The 13,540-nt window shown below is 49.0% G+C and overlaps 1 protein-coding gene across 1 annotated transcript in view; it reads left to right on the top strand.

Annotated features, from left to right (window-relative positions):
• Positions 1-5,277, top strand: part of SUPT4H1 (SPT4 homolog, DSIF elongation factor subunit) — an 8,004-nt gene extending 2,727 nt beyond the window's left edge. Inside the window, exons 3-5 of the mRNA XM_032280626.1 lie at positions 2,593-2,648; positions 2,941-2,994; positions 4,168-5,277. Of these exons, the coding sequence (XP_032136517.1) occupies positions 2,593-2,648; positions 2,941-2,994; positions 4,168-4,235 (178 nt within the window). The 3' untranslated portion in view covers positions 4,236-5,277. The remainder of the gene's footprint in view (positions 1-2,592; positions 2,649-2,940; positions 2,995-4,167) is intronic.
• Positions 5,278-13,540: the final 8,263 nt, after the last annotated feature.

The following is a 13,540-nucleotide window of genomic DNA, read 5'->3' as shown; positions in this document are numbered from 1 at the left end:
CCCCCTGGTTCAAGCAATTCTCTGCCTCAGCCTCCTGAGTAGCTGGGATTACAGGTGCGCGCCCCCACGCTGTGCTAATTTTTGTACTTTCTAGTAGAGACGAGTTTTCACCATGCTGGCCAGGCTGGTCTCGGACTCCTGACCGCAGGTGATCTGCCCGCCTCAGCCTCCCAAAGTGCTGGGATTACAGATGTGAGCCTCCATGCCCAGCACCATTTTAAAATATACAATTCAGTGGCATTAGTGCGTACCCATTGTTGTGCAGCCATCACCACTGTCCATCTCCAGAACTTTTTTCATCTGTCCCCATTAAACACTAGCTCCTCATTCTTTCCTCCCGCCTGTTCCTGACAACCACCATGCTTTGTCTCTATGAATTTGACCACTTTAGATACCTTTTCCTTAGGTGCCTGTGGGTTCGTTTAGTGGCATTTTGTGGCTGCTTTCACTTTGCATAATGTCTTCAAGGTTCATTCATCTTGTAGCATGCAACAGAATTTCCCTCCTTTTTTGAGCTGAATAACATTCCTTTGTATGTGTGTATACCATGTTCTGTTGCTCATTCATCCATCAATGATATCTTGGGTTGCTTCTCCCTTTTGGCTATTTGTGAATAATGCTGCTGTGAACATTGGTATACAAGTATGTGTTCAAGTTCCTGCTTTTCATTATTTTCAGTACAGATGCTCCTCAACTTAGGGTTACAACCTAATAAGCCCATTATAAGTTGAAAATATAAGCCAGAAGTGCATTTACCACACCTAACCTACTGAACATAGCTTAGCCTACTTCAACTGTGCTCAGAACACTTATGTTACTGTGGCTGACCAGAAGCCGCGGCTCACTGCTGCTGTGCAGCATCGTGATGGAATATTGTACTGAATTGCTAGCCTGGAAAAGAACAAAATTTAAAATTTGAAAATGATTTCTACCAAATGCATGTCACTTGTGCACCATCATAAATTTGAAAAATCTTCAGTTGAATTATGGTAAGTCAGAGATCATCTGTATATCCAGAAGTGAAATTGCTAGATCATATGATAATTCAGTGTTTCACTTTTTGAGGAACTGTCATGCCGTTTAGCAACTGCACCATTTTCTCCTCCCACCAACAGTGTCCAAAGGTTCTAATTTCTCCCCATCCTCACCAGCACTTGTTATTTATTAGTAATAGCTATCCTAATGGGTGTGACACTGGTGTCCCATTTCGCCAGTGAATGGTGATGTTGAGCCTCTTCTCATGTGGTTATAGCCATTTGTATGGCTTTGGAGAAATGCCTATTCACAGCCTTTGCTCATTTTTGACTTCAGTTGTTTTTTGTTGTTTTTGTTGAGTTGTAGGAATTATTTGTATATTCTAGTGTATATTAGGTCTTAAAGAGTGGGCAAATTAAAGATCAGAGGAGGGTTATTTGACCTCAGCCAAAATTGGAAGAGGTAGTACTTTCCTCTTAAGAAGTTTGGGATTCTTTAGGAAGTTGAGGTGAAAGCGAGAACATTCCAAATAAAGGGAGTGACAAGAGCAAAGGCATAGGATGGGGAACACCAGCATATGTTTGGAGAACGGTGGGAATTCTGTTTAGGTTAAATCATAAGGTTGGGCTATAGGGACCCTAAGGCTAAAAAGATAGATTGTGAAGGACAGAGAAGAATATACTTGTGGTCAGGAGGATGGCCTGCATACATGCCTATCTCAGATCAGTCAGCAGGGTTAGGGGCTAGTGTTCTGCTTGTCACCTCTGGAGGTAGGGTCCCTTCCATTTACAGTGCATGCCTGAGAATGTAGGATTTGGATGGGAAGGGAATCTTCTCAAATAAGAATCCAAGATTGTTACTGAGAGAAGAGGGTAGGTATATTGAGGAGGCAGCCATCAAATGTCAGCGCTTAGACAACACAATAGGCAATCAGTAATCATTTGATTGTGAATGCATTGAATGACAAAAATGCTTACCCATCTTGCTCAATCAGCATCTTCTAGCCCTTGAAGAGCCTTACCATTCCTCTGGAATCAGAGCTACCAAGGAAGGACTATTAGGATAATGAGGAGAGCTAATGCTTATTTAGCGCCTACTCTGTGCTTGTCTTTGTGCTGGTGTTTTTCATGTATTATCTCAACCTTTGAGTCTCAGCTTACTGATGAGGTTCTGAGAAAGGTCCCCATATGTATAGATCATTAGAGGAAGAGCTTGGCCAAGTTGAACTCATTTCTGGTAGGAGGATCCACTGTTTCTCACCCTTCTCTTTGCACTAGGCCCTAGACCCCTTGTAGTTGTGTAGTTTTAACCAGTAGTATTAGCCCTCCAGTCCTAAAACTGTCTCATTTTCTAGGGAATCTGTAGGCTAATCGTGAGCTGAGTGAGATAATCTTTTGGGATGGAAACGGACCAGTGGCTGGCAGGCCAAGGACATGAGAACGAAGAACTTTTGTCAGTCCTAGCTTTGAGTCAGCCTCATAGCAGCATCAGAAAGCAGTTTTCCCTGCTTTCCAGTGGAGACTCAATACTTGGCTTTTTTCCTGGATTCCTATCCCAGAACTGAGCTCAGGCTCAGGGGAGGCTCAGGCTCACTCTCCCTTTCTTTTCCCGCCCTAGAATCATTGCGATGATGAGTCCAGAGGACAGCTGGGTCTCCAAGTGGCAGCGAGTCAGTAAGTGTCGCCCTTTGCTTTTGGCTTAGTTGTAGTGTTGTTACTGTTCCTCAGGTCCATTAGGGAGTCTGAAATCAGCGCTGGTGAGTGACCTCAGGGTGGGGAAGGTCAGGTTGTAGGAAAGATAAGGAAGCAGTGTCCTATGCCTTGTCACTTCACACTTGTAGCCAAAAGAAGGGAGAGCGCTTCTCTTGGAGTTGCATCACGTCTTTAATGTTTAGCTTAAGCTTCCATTTGGTCTTCATTTAACTCACTTCCCTGTAATCTCGTATCTTTTTTTCTTCTCTCTCAGGTAACTTTAAGCCAGGTGTATATGCAGTGTCAGTCACTGGTCGCCTGCCCCAAGGTAATTATAATAATAAGAGTCTATGTTCCTTTACTGTAAAGATCTGTGGAAGTTTTTTATCTGAATGAATGCCAATTCTTACAACTCTGTGAGGCTCAGCATTTTACAGATGAGGGAACCACGCACAGAGAGGTTAAATCACTTCCCGGAGGTCACCCAGCTGGTAAATGAGAAGGCAGGATTGGAATCCAGGCATTGCGGCTCCAGAATTTTTGCTGTTTCAGGTTTTAAATTTTTTAGAGACAGGGTTTCACTGTGTTGCCCAGGCTGGACTCTTTTAACTCCTGGGCTCATGCGCTCCTCCCACCTCCGCCTCCCGAGTAGCTGGGACTACAGGTCCCTGGCCTTTACTTTTGATGACTACATGTATCCCTCTTTTTCTTCTCATTCTTACCAAACACTTGCCCAGGTCTTCACTGGTAACAAGCCAACTAAGCAGGACTTTTTTTTTTTTTTTTTTTGAGACAGGGTCTCACTCTGTTACCCAGGCTGAAGTATAGTGGCGTGATCGTAGCTCACTGCAGCCTTGAACTCATAGACTCAAGGGATCCTTCCGCCTCAGCCTCCCAAATAGCTGGGACTACAGGTGCCAGCCACAATGCCTGGCTAATTTTTAAAAAAAGGCCGGGCGCGGTGACTCAAGCCTGTAATCCCAGCACTTTGGGAGGCCGAGGCGGGTGGATCACGAGGTCAAGAGATCGAGACCATCCTGGTCAACAAGGTGAAACCTCGTCTCTACTAAAAATACGAAAATTAGCTGGGCATGATGGTGCGTGCCTGTAATCCCAGCTACTCGGGAGGCTGAGGCAGGAGAATTGCTTGAACCCAGGAGGCGGAGGTTGCGGTGAGCCGAGATCGCGCCATTGCACTCCAGCCTGGGTAACAAGAGCGAAACTCCGTTTCAAAAAAAAAAAAAAAAAATTTTGTAGAGATGGTGCCTTGCTCTGTAGCCCAGGCTGGTCTTGAACTCCTGGCATCAAGTGATCCTCCCACTGTGACCTCCCAAAGTGCTGAGATTACAGGTATGAGCCATCATGCCTGGCCAAGTAGGACTATTGATAAGTAGTCTAGGAACTTCAGTTTGCTTATAGTACCCCCTCAGGGTGGCAGCTAAGTGGCCTATCTTACCCTTCTGAATCTTCCCTTACAGAGCTGTTTATTTTCCTGCCACAGGAATCGTGCGGGAGCTGAAAAGTCGAGGAGTGGCCTACAAATCCAGAGACACAGCTATAAAGACCTAGCAAGATGCAGGGCCGCCAGCGTCTTCGCCCTCCACCTCCTGCCTCTCCTTATTTTTTGTTCTGGAACTAAATGGGCAGAACTTCAAATACTTCCTACCCTCCAATTCAGACTCAGCCGACTGTTGAGAAAGCAGCACATCACTCTATCATTTTTTCTTCCTTGGACTACAGGTGGGGGTGGGAGGGATTTAGGTTGGTGGATTAACAGATGGAATTGAGGAGAGAGTAGGATGCTGATTTTCCTACCCATGGCCCAGGGCTGCACCTTGCCCATGCTGAGGACTGTAGGTTAAATATCAATAAATATGAACCTCTAGAAAGTTGTTAAGGACATGACAACTGCCTTGCCTCCCTCTTCTGTTCCATTAGGCACAGTAAGAGCTTATTTGCCCTGTAAGAACCTTCCCAGAGCAGCAGAGGCCTTTCTACTCCCACTTGACTGTCTCAGCCCAGGATTGCAGCCTCTCTAGCGTGCTTCCTTGCTTCCTATCAGAAGGTGCTGTCCAGAGGCTCGGTAACCCCATCAGCTTGGTGGCCCTGGTGTCTCGTGCCTGTGTTGTCCTGCCCTTGAGACCTGGCACAGCAGTATTCCTTGAAGAAATCCTGAGGCTTCATGTTTAATAATTCTTTTCCCCCACTGTTCATCTGTTTTATTCTCTTTACTGCTCTTCCTATACCTTAGGCCAGTCTCATGTACTCAAATTTTACATTTTCCTAACTGGAGGCCCTTGGGCCTTGGGTGACTGCTGGGTCCTAGTCTGTCTTGTTTGTGCCCCTCTAGGAGATAGTCCTTTTCTCCTCCAGCCAAGTGAGGGACCTTGGGTAATACCCCATTTTTGGGGCCAAGGGGAGTTACTTGTTTTAGGATAAAAAAACTTACCACAAATTCTCATTTACTTAAATTTCCACAGAAGTCCTGTCAGTGTCCCTATTTTTATTTCCCTGAGTTCCTTGTTCTCCCTCTGTAAGAAGAGAATGATTACACCCTGCTTGTTTACCTCAGGATTGTTGTGATTGTAGAAACGAAGCTATGTGAAAATTATTCACGTAATTTTCACGTAAGTATTAGAAAGGTGAAATCCTTTTGTTCTCCTTTTTGGGCCGTTTTTCAATACATGGAATATGTGCACGATCTGCCAAAACAGCAAGGGAAATGCCGAGAACCATAACTGCAGGGTGAGCCGTGAGTGAGCAGAGCTGCCTGTGCTAGGGCTTTGTGTCTCAGCCACCTGGTGTTGCTCTTGAGTTGATTTTGCTTGTTACCTGTGGCCTGGAGTGTGTGGGAAGGAGTAGAGTGCTGACCTGCCCCTTCCTTGTCCTCACATAGGCCTATGGGAGGGAAACTGGGACTGGCTGGGCTCTTCAAACCAAAACCATTTTCTCTGGTGCCTTCAAGCTGTGAGGGAATGGTTGGATAACCCCAACTCCAAACTGAGTTTCTCAAGGATTTCCCCAGCCCAGCAAACTGCGAAAGCTCCCTGGGTGGTGATTTCTGTTCACCTTCAACTTGAAAGCAACCCTGCCAGGCTAGAGCTTACATCCTGCAGGAAAGAAGTGGGTTTCGGCAAGAAAGCCTAGGCTGTGCAGCCAACACCCAACTTTCACTAGCTTCTCAAAAAGTCCCTTGGAAAGTCCCAGCTGCTGTCCTGGGTGTCTGACCCGGACGTGGCTGCTTGGTGAGAATGGAAACAGTTGTGGGGAGGGGAGGCAAGAGCAGCTTGCACAAATAACCACACTCGGGCTGCCTCAGCCCCACACTGAACTGGGTCCTAACTGACAGTCTCACAGGAAGCAAAAGACATAGCATAGGCATTGATGCTTGTGGGGGAAGGGTGGCCTGTTTTCCTTCCTGGATTCTACAGACTGTGCCAAGTGGGCTCTGCCCGGGAGCTGCTGCTGAATTGGCTTTTTTGCTTTCTCTGGCACTTGAACATGCAGGTGGTGCTACTCAGCAACCCAGACAGGCAGAAAGGTACTGGAGTCCCATCCCCTACTGGGAGCCCAAAGAAACTAACCCAAGGACTTGGTTCAGAGCTCCCTGGGAGTGGGCGGTACAGGTACCCCTGCCTTGCGTTCCGTTCCGTGGCCATGAGAGTTATGTCCTGCCCATTGGCCCATTGTGTCTGTCAGAGTTTCAGCCCCATTCTGCTGCCGAAGTTCTCTGCACAGCGTCTTAAGCTCTCTCCTTGTCTTGCTCAGTAGTTTGGCTTCTCTCCGTCAGAAAAAGCAAGCCTCCTCCCTAGCTCAACAAGGACAGACACGAGTCAGACAGAGACTGGGAATAGTAGCCACACTGCCTTCCCCTTGCCTGCCCGGGCCTCACTCTCTGCTCCCTCCTCACCACATGCTACGGAGTTAGGGTCTCCCGGAACACTGAGGAGCTCAGTGGCAGTGCACTGATAATGCAGCCTCCAGCCCTAGAAAGAACTGGTAGCTGATAGAGCAAGGGTCTGGATGGTCTGATCTTGGAGGGGAGCAGTTTCACCAGGGTTGGGAACTGAGGCTTTGCTCTTGGTGTGGCTCCTGCCTTGTTATTCCTAGCCTGTCTGCAGCCTGCTACTACTTGATCCTCAGGTCCCCTCCCTGACATCTGGTCTCTATCAAAGAAGCAGGTAGTTCTTGTTTAAAAATAGAGTAATAGCCAGGTGCGGCGGCTCACACCTGTAATCCCAGCACTTTGGGAGGCCAAGGTGGGTGGATCACCTGAGGTCAGAAGTGGAGACTAGCCTGACCAACATGGTGAAACCCCGTCTGTACTAAAAAAAAAATACACAATTAGCTGGGCATGGTGGTGGGTGCCTGTAACCCCAGCTACTTGGAGAATCCCTTGAACCTGGGAGGCGGAGGTTGTGGTGAGCTAAGATCACACCATTGCATTCCAGCGTGGGCAACAAGAGTGAAACTCTGTCTCAAAAACAAAACAAAAAAAACAGACTGATAACTTTGTCGGGAAGTCTGGTTCATGTTTAGTGTCAGTAAAGTCTTTCATGTAAATAGCATTTTACTCTTGACAAAGGTGATGGGTGCTATGGCTCACACCTGTAATCCCAGCACTTTGGGAGGTTAAAGCGGGCAGATCACTATCAACCCAGGATGTGAGACCAGCCTGAGCAACATGGCAAAAGCCCATCTCTATAAAAAATTAGCCAGGCATGGTGGCATACATCTATAGTTCCAGCTACTCAGGAAGCTGAGGTGGGAGGATTGCATGAGCCTGGGAGTTTGAGGCTGCATTGAGCCGTGATTGTGCCACTGTACTCCAGCTTGGGTGACAGAGCAAGACTGTGTCAAAAAACAAACCCAAATACAGTTGACAGAGGGCTTTCAAGTCCACTACCTCATTTGATCCTCACAAAAGCCTTGGTACTAGTTAACATTCTTATTTGGTGATGAGACTGAGGCTCAAAGAGTTAAAAGTGTCTTGACCAGCCACAGTGGCTCATGCCTGTAATCCCAACACTTTGTGAGGCCAAGGCAGCTGGTTCACAAGGTCAGGAGTTCAAGACCAGCCTAGCCAACATGCTGAAACCCTGTCTCTACTAAAAATACAAAAACTAGCCGGTGTGGTGGGGTGAGCCTGTAATCCCAGCTACGTGGGAGGCTGAGGCAGGAGAATTGCTTGAACCTGGGAGGCAGAAGTTGCAGTGAGCCAAGATCACTCCACTGCACTCCAGCCTGGGCAACAGAGCAAGACTGTCTTGGTGTTGGGGGAGGAGTTAAAAGTGTCTCGGCCATAATCAAGTAGTAGAGCCTCAGCTCAAGAAATAGAATGCCCACACCAAGTTTAGGGCTACTGACTGTGACATAGTTATCCACAAACAAAGCAAGTTTTGTTCCCCCTGTGAGTGTCCACAGAGCCAGTGTAAGGCATTGGCTTCTGAGTGAAGTTATTACAACACGTTGTCCCTACACATTGGGCGCACCAACCACTCTAATCCCATCGCTCTAGTCCCTAAGTCTAAAATTAGCCAAAGAGACGGTGGCAGTGGGGCGATGGGCCAGGGAGGAGATCCTTGGGATTTACTCCAGGATCCCTGTGCAGAGCGTTGGGAAACCAGTCTAGTACTTCACAAGTTCCCCTGGCTGCATCTTCTGTTCCCCTCCTGCTAACCTGTGCCCCACACCTCCCAACCTCTATTTTTCTTCCTCACTTTCCTCCTTCTGTAGATGGATGATGGCGCCATTACACCCCACTGGAACACTGAGACTTCTGTGATGAAAACACATGTATCCAACTAAAGGCAGAGTCCCAGCCCTGCTGCCTCCACCAGCCACCAACCCTGTGACTTTTCTGTCACCTTCTCTAAAATGAAGTTTCTTGCCTATGAAGTCCAGGTGACAAAACTATGATGTTAAGTGGCAGGATCGTGGTTAGCTATGATGATAGGGTGGAGGAGATCATAAGAAGCACCTACGGTGATGGTTATATATTTTTTTCTTTTTCTCTTTTTTTGAGACAGCGTCTTACTCTGTCACCCAGGCTGCAATGCAGCCTCAACCTCCTGGGCTCAGTTGATCCTTCCACTTCAGTGCCCCAAGTAGCTGGGTCTACAGGCATGCACCACCACATCCAGCTAATTTTTGTATTTTGGTAGAGATGGGGTTTCATCATGTTGCTCAGGCTGGTCTTGAACTCCTAGGCTCAGCCTCCCAAAGTTCTGGGACTACAGACATGAGCCAGCATGCCCGGCCTTTTATCTTGACCTTCTTGATGCTAGTTATAGAGGTTAGTTCACTTTCTGAAAACTTGTTATATACTTAGGACTTGTTTACTTTTCTGTTTGTATGTTATACTTCAAATGAAAAGTTTGCTTTGGCTGGGTGTGGTGGCTCACGCCTGTAATCCCAGCACTTTGGGAGACTGAAGCAGGTGGATTGCTTGAGCTCAGGAGTTTGAGATCAGCCTGGGCAACATGGTGAGACTCTGTCTCTACTAAAACAAATTTAAAAATTAGCTGGGTGCGGTGGCACGCACCTGTAGTCCCAGCTACCTGGGAGACTGAGGCAGGAGGATCCCTTGAGCCCAGGAGGTCAAGGATGCAGTGAGTCCTGATTGTGCCACTGCATTCTAGCCTGGGCAACAGAGCAAGACCCTGTCTCAACAAAAATCAAATACAGTAATTTAGGCAAAAGCAACTTGAGTTATAAACTAAGGAATTGTCATTATCCAAGGCTGTCTATCTCTAGGTAAGTTCTAGATAGATGTGACAAGAATTTCATCCTTCAAGCGTTGTTGGGTAATAGGTGTTCCACCACATCTATCATACATAAATACATCAAAACTGAATCAAAACAGAAACATTTTCCTTTATGCACCAGGGCCTTTTTTTTTTTTTTTTTTTTTTAAAGACAGGGTCTTGTTCTGTTGTCCAGGCAGGAGTGCAGTGGCAAGATCATAGTTCATTGCAGCCTCAAACTCCTGGGCTCAATCAATCCTCTCACTTCAGTCCCCAGAGTATCTTAAGAATATAGGTGTGCACCACTCCACCCAGCTAATTTGGGGGTTTTGTATTTTTTGTAGAGACAGGGCTTCAAATTTCTGGCCTCAAGTGTTCCTTTGGCCTCAGACTCCTAAAGTGCTGGGATTATATGCGTGAGCCACTGTGCCTGGCCAAGTTTTTCTTTAATTTTAATTTTTTTTTTTTTTTTTTGAGATAGAGTCTTGCTCTGTCACCCAGGATAGAATGCAGTGGTGCAATCTTGGCTCACTGCAACCTCCACTTCCCGGGTTTAAGCAATTCTTTCTGCTTCAGCCTCCCGAGTAGCTGGGATTACAGGCTTCCGCCACCGTCTAGGCCAGGCTGGTCTTGAACTCCTGACCTCGTGATCCACCCGCCTCTGCCTCCCAACGTGCTGGGAATTCAGGTGTGAGCCACCGTGCCCAGCCTAATTTTAATCTTTATGTTCTTGTTTTTTAATAAGATAAAGTTTTGTTTTGTTTTTTTTTGGTGGTTCTTTTTTAGGGTCTCATTGTGTTGCCCAGGCTGGCCTTGAATTCCCGGGCTCAAGAGATTCTCCAGCCTCAGCCTCCTAGGTAGCTGGGACTACAGGCATGTGCCACCACACCCAGCTTAAATTTTTAAAAATGTGTTGTACTTCCTTGCTATTTGGATACAAGATTCTCAATGTGATTTAACCTAACTTGGCTCGAAGTCATTGTTGCAAACCCATTTTTGTATTATCGCTCTGGGACTGACTCTTTCTACCTCCTGGATTCATATCAACGTGTCAGCTGTCACTTCTGTTGCTCATGTGTGGCTGTCCCCCTTCCAGTCTTGTTTGAGCTAGGAGAACGGACAGCCACACTTGGTAAAACTTGCCATAGGGTATGCCAGTAAGGCTGAGACTGGGGAGAAGGGCACATGGCTGCCTGCCTCAGTCTTGGGATTTCGAGGCCTTCACCAGTGGGAAGCAAGATGCAGAGGGCTGAGGCTATAGAAGAGGGAAGGCAGACCACAGAACACCAGGACTGGGGGTGTCATGACTTAGGCCAGCCCCTCACTTTACAGGGGAGAGGACTGAGCCCCAGAGACTGGTCAGCTTGCCTTCAGGAGTGGGTCACTGCTACTGTGCATGTCCTACACTGCCTAGCTCAGTGCTTCTTGTTTAAAGATACTGTTTCTCTGTCATAAGATCCCAGGAAGTGGGAGCTGAGTGCAGAGAACACTGCCTTGCTACTGGTACCAGGATACCAGATCCTCTGAGGAATAGGATGGAAAACATTTCCCCTCTATGCCTTGGCACGCCCCACCCCAACCTGTTCCCAACCCTCTGCCTTCCAGGAAGAGGGTAGACATTATGGTGTCCTGGATAGGGAACTTCAAGTCCAAGGAACTTTCCTTGGGGGTCTATCTATGGCTGATAGGGGCCTGGGCCTCTAAGAAGTCAGGGAGCTGGCTGGTCCATTTTGAAAGCTCCTATGTGCTGCTTCCGGTCAAGGCACTCTCCTTCCTGCAAACTGAGCTCTTGTGCTGTGGAAAGTGCAGGAGCAGCTTCAGACAGCAGGGTAGGGGGACCTCATCCCTTCTCCAAACCCAGCAACTACCACCCTTTCAGCAGCTCCCCCCATCCCAGAAAATACCTGGAAGGAAGTGAGTGCTCTAGTGCCACTAGCCAGAAGTGGGAGTTTAACTGTCACCTTATCCCTGGGGGCTTGAGTAGCAGAAGGCAGAGGGGGAAATGCAAATCCGTGCTTAGGAGGGAGAAGAAATCCTGAGAGGAAGCAAGTGGCAGCCAGAGCCCAGCCTTCCTCCTGGGCCAGTGGTCCCAGCAGGGGCTGAGGAGGCCTGAGGCAAGGGAGTGATCACAGGCCTGGACAAGCAGCAGTCCACCACCCTGTGCAGTTAGCTGCAGCACTTTCTCTGGTCAGCCGAACAGACTCACTTCCTCTGCCCTGCACCCCAGAGCCTGAAGATGGAGGGCGGGGTCTCAGGAGGAGGGGTGGGGCATGGTCTGGAGTCTCAGGAAGGTGAGGAGATGCAGGAGAAATGAAGTGGGGTATGTCCCTGGGGAATCAGCTGGAGGCAGCAGGCATCAGTCTCGTCTGCTTTTGCAGTAAGGGGGACTAAGCTTAGATTCAGGAATCCCTCAGGCCTCTGCGCCTCCCCCTACCTTGTTCTAGACACCAGGGGCCAAAGTTGAGAACCACACGGTGTCCTTGCAAAGGGATCTTTTCCAGCAACTGGAAACAAGAATCTGAGAAGCAGCCTTTGGCCTTGTGCCTCCACACTAATGATCTACTACATCCATATGACAATTTCCAGGTTCAAAATGGGCCACCTTTATTACTGCATTTGACCCTTAGTGCCATCCCACGAGGCAATATTATTCCCCTTTCACAGATGAGAAAACTGAGTTTCCATTACATCTCTTGCCACAGTCAGTGGCCTGTGGAAGCCTTTTCCCTTTGCGCAACGCTGCTGTCCCTATGGCCTCCCTTCAGTTCTGCCTGGCAGATGGGGATCAATGGGCTATAACTGGGCAGTGGCATGGGGGTCCTCCTGGTTTTCCTTTTTCTCCCTTGAGCCCCAGCCTGCAGGCGAGACTCTGGGGTTGCAGGTACACTGACCTTAGTAATAAAACCTCCTTGGGGGTCAGGGCTTCCATGCTTCCTGTGCTCACCCACCGTGGGACCCCTCGAGGAGGGACTGGGGCCCCTGACACCCGCCCCCGTTTTGCCCCAAGCTTCTCACCTCCCCCTCCCCTGAGCTGCAGCCCCAGGACGCAGCCGCTGGTGCCCCATTGGCCCGCCCTAGTGCATTTGCCCTTATTTGGCCAGGCGGGCTCCAGGCTGGGTCTCCACCCCCGGCCCAGCCCCCACAGGCCTGTCTCTCTCACTTCGTCTTTTTGAGGTTTGGCTCTGGGGCTCTGGGGCCCTGGCGGGCGTCACTTCAAACGCACTTTCTGGTTGAGTCACTTTTTAACGGCTCTAGTGCTGTGAGCTGCTGCTGCTGCTGGGCCCTTGGCCTTGGGGGCCAACCCTCCCCCATCTGACTGCTTAATAGGTTCTGAAGGAAAGGGCTGGGGAGGCCATCTGCTGCCGGAGAGACTGCGGACCACCTGGCTACCCCGTTAGGCCCCTCTGCTTCTCCACTCACAAGCCTGGGGCAGAGGGTCTGTCCTGGGTCCCTCCCATTGCTTTTTCCAATGGGGTGGTGAGGGGAGAACAGGCCCTCACAGAAGACTTGTTCCTTTGGGGGCTCTGAATTGAGCTCCCTTGGGGGAACAGAAACGGATGCCCGATTTTCAGGAAGGTGAAACTTAACCTCGCTGAGTTTCCGGTTCCTCATCTCTGAGATGGGGGGATAACATCACTTACCTCACTGGGTCAGCATGCCGATCAAACGAGATTCAGATTGAGTGTGTTTTATGAAGTTCTCTAGCTGCCTGGGCTGCCTCCCTTCCCCCGGCCCTGTGTGCAGAATGTGGAGGTGAACGGTGAACGGGATGAATCCAGGCTGGTTAACGGGGCTGGGGCCGTCTGCACTGAGCAATCTCTTTCCACCTCTCAACGCCTCTTCCAGCTGGGCCTGGGATGTGAGGAATCCCATTGGGGGCAGGAGGCTGCCAGGAGGAAATAACCCTTTGCCCCTTGTTTCCAGACCAGGGGAGAATGGTACTAGAGCCCTTCCTAGCCCCCACTGCCTTCTCTGCATTTTGGAAGGTGTGCCCTGGACCCAGCTGGGAAGATTCCATGGCTGCCCAGGGGTGGGGGTGGGGAGGGGTTGGGCAGGATTTGGAACACACATACTGACTGCTGCTTCCTCTTGCGAGGTCCCTGGGCTCCTGTGCTCCTGGGGACTTCC

The sequence above is a fragment of the Sapajus apella genome, unplaced genomic scaffold (genome assembly GCF_009761245.1).
Source record: "Sapajus apella isolate SASKATOON/1434 unplaced genomic scaffold, GSC_monkey_1.0 scaffold12, whole genome shotgun sequence".
Classification (NCBI taxonomy): domain Eukaryota; kingdom Metazoa; phylum Chordata; class Mammalia; order Primates; family Cebidae; genus Sapajus; species Sapajus apella.
This window is presented reverse-complemented; position numbering and strand designations above follow the sequence as displayed.